General features: G+C 34.0%; 1 protein-coding gene across 2 annotated transcripts in view; it reads right to left on the bottom strand.

The window, feature by feature from the left end:
* LOC106078376 (DNA helicase B-like) overlaps positions 1 to 10,869 on the bottom strand; it is a 28,443-nt gene extending 17,574 nt beyond the window's left edge. The window contains exons 1-12 of one of the 2 annotated variants that reach the window (XM_056031544.1): positions 10,707 to 10,869; positions 9,960 to 10,269; positions 9,163 to 9,418; positions 7,354 to 7,523; positions 6,435 to 6,700; positions 5,502 to 5,720; positions 4,689 to 4,879; positions 3,495 to 3,641; positions 2,071 to 2,408; positions 1,781 to 1,926; positions 788 to 937; positions 78 to 270 (exon numbers count right to left, since the gene is read on the bottom strand). In XM_056031544.1, the coding sequence (XP_055887519.1) occupies positions 78 to 270; positions 788 to 937; positions 1,781 to 1,926; positions 2,071 to 2,408; positions 3,495 to 3,641; positions 4,689 to 4,879; positions 5,502 to 5,720; positions 6,435 to 6,700; positions 7,354 to 7,523; positions 9,163 to 9,418; positions 9,960 to 10,167 (2,284 nt within the window). In that variant the 5' untranslated portion in view covers positions 10,168 to 10,269; positions 10,707 to 10,869. Of the gene's footprint in view, positions 1 to 77; positions 271 to 787; positions 938 to 1,780; positions 1,927 to 2,070; positions 2,409 to 3,494; positions 3,642 to 4,688; positions 4,880 to 5,501; positions 5,721 to 6,434; positions 6,701 to 7,353; positions 7,524 to 9,162; positions 9,419 to 9,959; positions 10,270 to 10,618; positions 10,642 to 10,706 lie in introns of those variants that run through there. The other variant, XM_056031545.1, reaches the window with a different exon arrangement.
* Positions 10,870 to 10,943: the final 74 nt, after the last annotated feature.

Consider the following 10,943-nt stretch of genomic DNA (forward strand, 5'->3'; position numbering starts at 1 on the left):
ATATGAATTCTTTATGTTTAAATATACATGAACCAAAAAGATTGTCTAATTGTAAAGTTTCTGCAGGCCCTACTCACCGTTATCATCCCTTGTGTCAGATATTTCTTTCATGAAGAATCTCCCATTAGGGTCAAAGGTTGGCATCTGGCAGTTTGAAATTTTGGTGGCATTCTCAACAATCAATTTAGACTCTGAGCGGTGGTTCTGTGTTAACTCAATGCTGAACCCAACTCCATCACCAGTGATGTTACTGAAACTCTTAAATATATCCTGCAAAAAAACCCAAACAAATTTATGGGACAATATATATGTGAAACCGTGGTCTCAAATAAACCTGAATATTTTATAATATAAAGTATAATGTAATCCTAGTTAAAACATCTTCAAAGAAAATTAATCACATAGTTATATCAAAGTATGTGCTTTGTCAAGGATATAGGGCTAAGTAAATGTGAGATAGTTATATGGTGGTCTCTAAAAGTCTGATTGTACATGTTTACCAGACAATGACGAAAGCTATGTTTGTCTTTGTAACTGGCGACAATATCATTTTTGTCATGATTCAATGGCCTATGAGGATGTCTTCAAGTGCTCCCAGACTCTGCAGGCTTTTTGGGATTTGTCCTAAAGTTACATGAATGAACTGCTTAAGCCCAGGAAGAGACCCCATTAAGCTCTAAAGCGCTATTAAATTGAGTGGGGGAAATTTAAATGAGCAGAAGTTATCCTTCCTTGTTTCTATTATCTCCACTTTCTATCATCATTCAAAACAATCACTAGACCTTACTTTGAGGAACTCTCCTGGTTCAATGGAGGGGAGCTGTCGAATATCACCCAGCAAAATGATTTTCTTCAGATTTGCATTTTCTAGCAGGATGTTCATGACATGAGAAAACAAGCGAACTGATACCAGGCTACATTCATCAACAACCAGAATCTGAACAAATTGGACTAGTTAGTAAGGAGACTTGAACATAGACACAAATGTAAGTCAAATGCAAGAAAAAAAAATTAAATCTACATTTTTCAGTTCAGCAATTTCAATAGCAAACTGAGTGGAAAAAAAACAAAACAACAATACAAAACAAACATTAATTTGACCCATATACCTTTGTTTGCCACGCTGTTTAAGAAAATAAAACAACAAAAGCTTTATGATATCTGCTATTATCTGTACAGTGCTGGTAAACCTAGTTGGACAGAATATAAGATATAGCCTACTATAACCAAATGTTTCCCAAACTTTTTCTTTCACTGAAAATTTTGCACAATTAAAGAATTTAGAAGGACACTTTGCTAATTTTTTCCTATTTTTAAAAAATAAAACAATAATAATTTAACCATATTCTAAATTTAGCTTTATTTTTTTCTCAATTATATAACTAGGCTTATACTAAAGTACTAACAAAAATGTGTGAAAAAATAAGGTTGATAATAATGTGTACTTGAAGAACATAACTACTTTTTTATATCAGGCACGCTATTGTAAGATGAATTCTAAAATCTGGTGTGGGTGATTAGATTACAACACAAGGCTTATCATTTGTTTAAGCCTGTTACTATTACAGTTTTGCTATCATCATCATAGAACTCCATTTGAGTGAGGGCTTGAGAAATTCAAATCCTCTCTTGCAAAAACCCTGGACAGAAACCCAACACAGTTTGGTTCTAGATTCAACAACACAAAGCATAAAACATTACATCTTAAAAGAAATGCATGATGGATCCTAAACAACCAATGAAATCAATTCTTCAAGGGAGCAAAAACCCAGAGACTGACCTTGACATTCTGATAGATCCAAGTTTTTTCCTCTGCACTCTCACTGTCATCACTTTGTTTGGAATAATTTCTCCAACTCATGATGACACTGTGCAGTGTTGCAGATGGGAGTTTGGCTTTGCCACCCAAGAGTCTAGCAGCTTTACCTGTAATGTATTTGGTAACTTTGGACTGAGACTTACTCACAGTAGAGTTGAAAACTAAATTCCTAATGTCCCCTTCATTCATTGAAATAAAATAAATAAGAAACTATTCTTTGTAAGTAAAAAAAAGTGGGAAAACTAGGAAACCTGTTGGTGCTGTCAATAAAATCTCTTTTTTAAAGTCTTTCAGATCTTTTGAGTCTTCTTCTTTGGAGTTCTCTAAAATCTTGATAAGATCTGCCACCACTTGCTGCCGTAACTTTTCCTCATAGTTAACCTCCCTTGTGGCAGCAGCACCACCTTGGCTGTGTTTATCTGGGTTTTTAATTGGATCTTCTCTCACTTGAGACAACACATTGTGCATGACTCTATCACTATCCTTCTTGATATTACCACTGGGACTGACATTTGAGCCATCAACAGTTTCCTTGTTAGAATCTGAGAATTCACTTTCTTCTTCCATCTCTTTCAATCTTATTTCCTCCCTGGGGAAACATTTGGTAAACTTTGACAACATTGCTGTTAAAATAGTTTCAGGGGGACACTACTCATGCCAGTTAATTTTTAAAGGACTTAAATTTTTGTTTTCATATATAACAAACAAGTCAAGATGGAAACATTCAAAGAAAATACTTGAATTAAATATGCATAAAACTAATTTTAAAAAAATATCACTATAAATTATTATAAAAAAACATAACTCAAAATTACTACGGTATAAAAAAAAAGTGAAAAGTTTCCTTTTTTTGTGTGTGTGTGTGTCTAAAAGCAATAAAATAGAATACATCAGGATTAATTTCATCCATTTATAGTCAAATAGTTGATTGATTTTGCTTCATCTGTTTTCTGTCCTATTAAATAAGGGAAGCATTTCTGCAGCACCAGTTGTGATAATGTCACACAGGTGTTTAGAAAATGTATACTCCCTGTCATTCAGGTGTTTAGAAAACCTTATATTTCCTGCCATTCAGGTGTTTAGAAAACCTTATACTCCCTGTCATTCAAGTGTTTAGAAAACTTTATACTCCCTGTCATTCAAGTGTTTAGAAAACCTTATATTTCCTGCCATTCAGGTGTTTAGAAAACCTTATACTCCCTGTCATTCAAGTGTTTAGAAAACTTTATACTCCCTGTCATTCAAGTGTTTAGAAAACCTTATATTTCCTGTCATTCAGGTGTTTAGAAAACTTTATACTCCCTGTTATTCAAGTGTTTAGAAAACCTTATATTTCCTGTCATTCAGGTGTTTAGAAAACCTTATACTCCCTGTTATTCAAGTGTTTAGAAAACCTTATATTTCCTGTCATTCAGGTGTTTAGAAAACTTTATACTCCCTGTTATTCAAGTGTTTGGAAAACCTTATATTTCCTGTCATTCAGGTGTTTAGAAAACTTTATACTCACTGTCATTCAAGTGTTTAGAAAACCTTATATTTCCTGTCATTAAAGTGTTTAGAAAACTTATACTCCCTGTCATTCAGGTGTTTAGAAAACCATATACTCCTGTCATTCAGGTGTTTAGAAAACCTTGTACTCATCTGTCCCATAGTTGTTAAGAAAAAATGTACTCACATGTCACACAGGTGTTTCAGTAACTTTGTCACCACAGTTGTTTTACCACACCCGCCCTTGCCAGACAAAACTGTAATGGGCATTTGACAAATAAGTTGAGTGGCTTTTCTTTGGTCATCATCTTGTCGCAGGTAATTGAAGTCAGTGCTTAAAGCAGAAGAGTAATACATAGTAAATCAGTTAAGCCTGAGGCACATTTCTTATTCCATACACTAGAACAAATTCTTCCCTAATGCCATTAGAGAACGGAATGGGTTGCCTGAATCAGCCAGAAAAACCAACGGCTTAGCAGATTAAGTCATTGATGAACATGCATGACTAGATTGACACACGCAATGCATAGGATGTAATTATCTTCTTTTTTGAAGTAAGGTCTGTAATATATATGATAAGATGCCTGCACAGGGCAATTATAATAATATTATATTATAATAGGGAGACAGGTTGAAAACAACAGTTATAATAGATGTGTAGTTTGATGGGGCTGCACACAACAATTATAACATATGGCACACAAGTTATAATATATAGAGAGCCTGAGCTGCACACAAAAAGGTTGTAAGGACTAGTGGCTACAATTAGGGAACTACAAGAATTAAAATAAAACTCAAAGGTTTGAATTCAACATACCCAATACCATTTTTATATCACAGAAGAAAATAATGTTATAGAAAACAAAAACACAATAGTATTGATTTACTGTAGATTGCAGACCAACAGCAAAGACAGACACAAAATTCCTTTGTTCGCCTAGCAATCAAATCATTAAATACAATTCAACTGATATAAACATTTAAATTATGAGTGAGTCTGGTGTGAATGTATATTTTGGTTTTCTATAGTTATAATGTTTTGTTTGGTGTAATGCACAAAATTGTAAGACAAATTTCATTATGGATAATAAAGATTATTATTATAATTATTATTATTACGTTCTACGTAGTGATATAAATTTAAATGCATTGCCCACAAGGGGAAATAGGGATAAAAAATAAAGTCTAAGTATGTCTAATTGTACTGCTTTCTCATTATTTGCAAAAAGATCTCAAGTATTTATAAAACATTGTCTGAATGTTGACTCAGTTTATTAAAAAAAAGGCATAAATATACTTTTAATGCACTTACAATAATATACCTAGTTGCTACTACCTTGATTAAAAAAAAAAAGATTTTGATGTCAAATTCAAATCTTACCTGGATAGGTCAATGTCCCACTGCAAAGGCTCCATCCTGTGTCGATACAAAACTTGATTTATTGCTTCCGCAGTGTCCACCTCAGCCTGCCAGTTGGCACGTAGAAAAATGTTTATTGTATAATTGAACACTTCACGCTTGATGACATTGTTTGTTTCTAGATAGTTCAGGGCATCTGCCCATCTCTGATCCTAAAAAGAAAATAGAATTGAAATCTATATTATAAAACTCTGTTATAGTATCTGCTGCAGGAAAAGGGTTGCTTAATGTTTTGCTAAGTAAAGAATCTGGCAGTTTTGAGTTTTATCATATTTAAATATGAGACAAGCGTTAAAGGGTTAGAATCCTGCAACAAACAGATTTATTGTTTGTTTGTAAAATGTTTTACATATTTCAGATGTTCCTTCAGAGTTGAAGATAGTTTACTTCCTAGTCCAAACCTCCCGCAGGACGACGGGGGATGGGAGCGGACAGGGTTTGAACACGGGACCATTGATAAATCCAAATGACAGATGGCCTCTGAAAGAGACAAGAGACAGAGAGCTCTCACAAAGGCTGTGGGACACACAATTGAGACCCAAAGAAAAGTCATTATTGAAGACAGGTGCAGAGAACAAAAAGAGAACTTAAATAGACAGATGGCCTAGTCATATGAAACACTCCACTCTTCCTTAATCTTCGAATTGAAGACATTGCCAATAACATTTATTCTAGATATTAAATTCATTTAAAAACTAATATTATTTTAATGAAATTTTAATTATAATTATAACCTGTCTAAGCACTTAATTGAAAGATAAGTAGTTGACTTACTCCTGATATAGTGTAGCCGAGCTTTCGCAAGATGAAGCTATTTCTAAGCTTATTAAATTCCAAATACATGTTCCCATTTCTTCTGGCATCTTCTTTCAAGACTTCATAGATGTACATAGCATCCTTTTCCTTCTCAGGAATCCTCGAAAAATAACCACCCTGAATGTATGCCTGTAGTCTGGCCTCAGTGCCATAGATTTTCAGTTTTCTGGCGATGATCTGCAATATTGAAAATTTTAAACATCTGTGAACATTTTTTTAAAGTTTTATTTCATTGTTACTGATAACAAGTTTTCTTTAAATAGCTTAATCCCAAAACGGATGGTGCTATTATAAGAGTGATTTTTGTGAGTGTTTAAATTGCTTAAATTTGGAATTTAACTATTTTAAAGGAACTCATTTTTGAATCAAGAAATTAGATGTCAATGCAATATTTTTGAAAGTTAAGTTGTATGATGACGGCCAGATGGTATATTCTAACACGAGGCCTGAAGAAGACTATGACCTCAAAGCTCTCCTATAGCAGAAGAACTAATAGGAGAAATGCCTAATGTGGAAACCGCTGCGTGGTTCATCTCTACTAGTGCTGAGCTCTCCCACATAAAAAAATGAGAAGGAAGAAGAAGAAGAAGAAGGAGGAATGGCAATAGAATACAAGTTTGACTCAAAGGCTTTGTAGGTAATTTTAAATGTAAATCTATGAAACTTTCGGTAAAATAAAATTTTGAAAAGGTTTTTAAGTAATACTGAGCTAAGAAGTCCACAGAAGCAAGTTTGTTCATTACAGCTTTTCACAATTACAGATCTACGTCTACATTATCCAATTACTCTTAAAACGACGCAGTACTCCAGATTAAATAACATCTTAAATAAAAAGAGACACACTTCTATAAAATTACGAAGCAATTAAAAAAAACACAAAAAAAAACACACATCTTTAAATGCAAACTCCCATGGACTTAGTCTGGCCATTTCATCAGCATCTTTCACTTTCTGATCTACTGTTGTAGACTCCTCAAATGCCTGCTTCTTAGCTTTCACTAGGCTGCCTTCCACTGGGGAAGCTGAGTTGACATTTCTGAAGATGCTGCACTGTCGAAGCCTGTGCAGGAACTGAGGGAATGAGTAAGGCAGAAGCTCTGAGCTTGTGGATACCAGTTTTGGATGACTTGCTGCTAACAGAACCACAGAACCTAATTCTGAGAATAAAATGAAAAAATATGTTTCTCTAATTACATCCAAAGGTAACTATTTTAATCACATCAATTAACACAACATGCAGTATCAAGAATCAATTATCCTGACAGGGAAGCCAGACCTTCTCTTCACAAATGAAGATTATTATGTCTTTGCCTAAACATCCTGCAGGATGGCAAGGGACAATTGCAGGCAGGACTCTTTAAGTAGAGACCTAAGTTTAACAAACACAATCTTATTCCCTAAGTTTAACAGACACAATCTTATTCCCTAAGTTTAACAAACACAATCTTAATCCCTAAGTTTAACAGACACAATCTTATTCCCTAAATTTAACAAACACAATCTTATTCCCTAAGTTTAACAAACACAATCTTATTCCCTAAGTTTAACAAACACAATTGTATCCCCTAAGTTTAACAAACAATCTTATCCCCTAAGTTTAATGAACACAATCTTATCCCCTAAGTTTAACAAAAAATCTTATCCCCTAAGTTTAATGAACACAATCTTATCCCCTAAGTTTAACAAACACTATCTGTCATGGTTAGCCGAAGATAATGAGAAGATCAAACATTTTTTAAAACCGCAGACTGTACAAGAATCTGCTCTAACACAGCTAAATGCAATCCAGAAAAACAAGAGTTCCACCTACCAGAGCCAATTACATACATCATATATTGTGAATGATCCTCAATAGCATGCCGACCATAGCTGCCCCCAGCAAACTTTTGAAGACAACAGCCTGTTTTTTCTAGCTTTAAATATTTTTTCAGCATTCCCTCAAGAGTTTCAAAACTCAATTTATTTTGCTCCCCTGAATTTCTGGGGAAAAGAAAATAGCAATGTAAAATAAAATAATAATAATCAGTTATGAGATTGTTTAATAATGAAACACAATTAGTGTTAAGTATTTTTTATTTAAAAATCCACACTGCTTTACATATGGTAATGGCATACAGCCACCATGGTGAAATTAGGTTACCTGATAACTTACTGAGATTCATAGATCAATGTTCAATTTTTTAAAACCCATATCTACTTCTCTTCTTAAAAATGTAGCATTTGTTAAATCCAGCAAGGTCATCATGGTAGGCTGAATATGACGTCCCTTACTCATAAAGGCATTTTTTTTACTGATTATTAATAATATTCTAAACCACATATAATATAACATTTTAAAATGATTATTTTTAATTTAGCAAATTTAGTATTTTAAAGTACTTAAAGTAAACAATAAACAAAGTGGAGACATAGTATTGGATTCTCAGACAATAGACCAAGTAGAAAATTTTATATACCTTGGGAGTGTAGTCAGTATAGCAGGTGGAACAGATGAAGACATTAAACGCTGTATAAATCTAGCACGTCAGACATTTACACAGCTAAACCCAACCTGGAAATCCCCTTACATCTCAAACAAGACTAAACTAAGAATCTTTAACTCTAATGTCTAGGCTGTCCTACTGTATGGTTCTGAAACATGGAGAACAACTGAAGCCACAACAAAAAAAAAACAGACCTTCATCAATAGATGCCTGAGAAATATCCTAAAAATACACTGGTATGACAAAGTAGAAAACACCAAACTGTGGGAGATGAGTGGACAGAAAAATATAGAAATGCAGATCTTAGAGAGGAAGTGGAGATGGATTGGTCACACCCTTAGAAAAGATACCAGCAACAGAGCTAGGCAGGCCTTAGAGTGGAACCCCCAGGGAACAAGACGCAGAGGAAGACCAAAAAGAACATGGCGACGCAGTGTACTTGAAGAAGCAGAGAAGACCGGGAAGAGCTGGGACACCATCAAAAAGCTAGCAAGGGACCGTGGAGAGTGGCGTGTTTTTATCGAGGCCCTATGTTCCATGAGGAACTCAAAGGAGTGATGATGATGAAATTTAGTATTTCATAGTAAATGCAAATTTTCACTTAAATCAACAAGTTTAGTATAACAAAAAAAAACAACAACAGTGAAACTTAAGCTAAAAATCAGAGTTTTTATAAGGCATGTATTGAAAATAAAATCTTTTTGAAATAAGAAGCTGGAGAATAGTTCAAACTAAAGATTTATTGGGAAAAGCTCATAAAAAGTCACACAATTCTCATTAATGTTTAAATATGAATATTCTGACTGCATCTAAATAAAGAAACAAACTTTATGATTGCTATGACCTATAAAAACAAATCTCTCTGAATGAGTGAAGGTTTGCGGGATCCTCCAACAAAATGAATCACAAACCCAAGAACTGTGATGAAATGGAGGCAGAGAAAAGGAAAGTGCAAACAGGGACCTCCTCGTATGGCTTGGTGCCGCAAGTCCAATGAGGACCCCAGAGCAGTGGACACTGACTGGGAAGAGGCTACAAATGTTGTCAGTGACTGATCTCTCTGGTGACAGCTTGGTGCGCCTAACAGGGCATGAGGATCTAAGTCTAAGTTATGAATGTCAAGATCAAATGTCTACCTGCAAAAAGTTTCAAAACAAGCTTTGACAGCATTTTCTTTCTCATTCAAATCTTTTTCCTTGGCCAAACATTCACTCAGAAATATGGTCACCATGTTGGTCTGTCTAATTCTCTCAGCAACGTTCATGATAAAATACTTTGGGGCTTGCTTCAACCAGCCATTGGCCATCTTCACTTCAACTTCCCAAAAGGTTTGTGTCAGTGGAAATCTGCCAGTGCAGGGATGAATTCTTCCGTCGCTTGATTTTATTTCAACTGAGAATTAAAAATAAAAAATGTTATCTGAAAAACAAACAATATGTGCATATTGTGTGTATATGGTTATGTCTTTTTTCACAGCAAGAGCACTGAACCTTAAAGAAGAATTCAAGTCTTTGAGAGTAAATGTTTCAAAACAAAAATACTGGGCATTAGCTCATTTAATAGATTTTGGCTTTTAAAAAAAGAAGGGGGAGGGGATTTTAACAAATATTTACTTAATAAATTAAAAATGCACATAATTTCTGATAAGGTTAGGGTTTTGGTTAGATGCCAACAATTTCAGTATTAAAACAATCTTATCTTATCTTATATAATACAGACGTTACTTCAAACTTCAAAAAGAAGACGATTACATCCTACACATCATGCTTGTTAACCAATGACTTAAATTCTGAAAATGTCACTGGTTTTCTTGGCTGTCTCAGGCAACCCATTCCATGCAATAGCACATTATAAATCAAATCTCAATTAAAAAAAAATGGATAGGTGAACAAGGAAAGGTAACCATAAACTCCAGTGGGCTGAATTACTATACCTTTTGTTTCTCTGGGTAATCTGGAAGAGACAAAGCTGTTAGCGTTAGAGCCAGGGTCGTAACAAAAAATATCATCCAGATCCTCTTCTTCATCATCGTCACTGCAATCACTCTCATTCACCTCCCCTTGACTTCTGACACTTTTATATGGAATCTGCAAGGCACCTTTAATTGTTTTTAATTGTTTTGGGGATTGAAATTGTGACATTTTGTCTGTTCTTTGTCTTTAATCTTTGTCTTCAGCTCAGGAATGAGTATTAACTATCACAACACGTTTCACTTACGACTTAGCTTAGATAAATGAAAATAACTGGGAAAGAAATAACATAAAAGAGTTTTATAAAGATATAGAACACTGTACAATCATATAGAATGTGGCTGGATATCTACATATTTCTTCACATAAAAATAATCCAGAATTTAGATCTATGATTTTATTAAAGATAAAGTATTTATTATCTAGTCTGTCTAGAAAGATTCTAGACTAGTTTTTATATATAAATCTAGCAGTGTAGTAGATATTTTAAAACTTTATATATAGTCATTTATAGTTTATAGAGTCAGAGATGCAGATGTGTTTGAATATCATTGAATATGTAACATGTAGATCTAGATCTACCCATATTTCACATGATACTGTGACATACACTGATACAGACCTAGATTTAGAATCTAGATCTCAGATCATCTCATCTAGTGCCCAGTCAGCCCAGTGTGTTGTGTCTACATCTAACTAATTATTACTACTTTTATTTTCTGCTAACTCTGCAACTTCATCTAGATCTCTAGTAGTGTAGATAGATAGATTCATCATAGATCTAGTCACTAGTCTAGATAGACACATTTTCATTAGTTGCTTCGCGCTAAATAGTTTTTTAAGAAAATTTTGGGAAAAAAAATAAATCTAGATCTAGATCTATATTTAGCTTTCGGAATATCCGGAAATAAAGAAAATATATAAAGCTAAAGGAAACGAAACTGTCG

Source organism: Biomphalaria glabrata, chromosome 6 (assembly GCF_947242115.1).
Source record: "Biomphalaria glabrata chromosome 6, xgBioGlab47.1, whole genome shotgun sequence".
NCBI classification, from domain to species: Eukaryota; Metazoa; Mollusca; class Gastropoda; family Planorbidae; genus Biomphalaria; species Biomphalaria glabrata.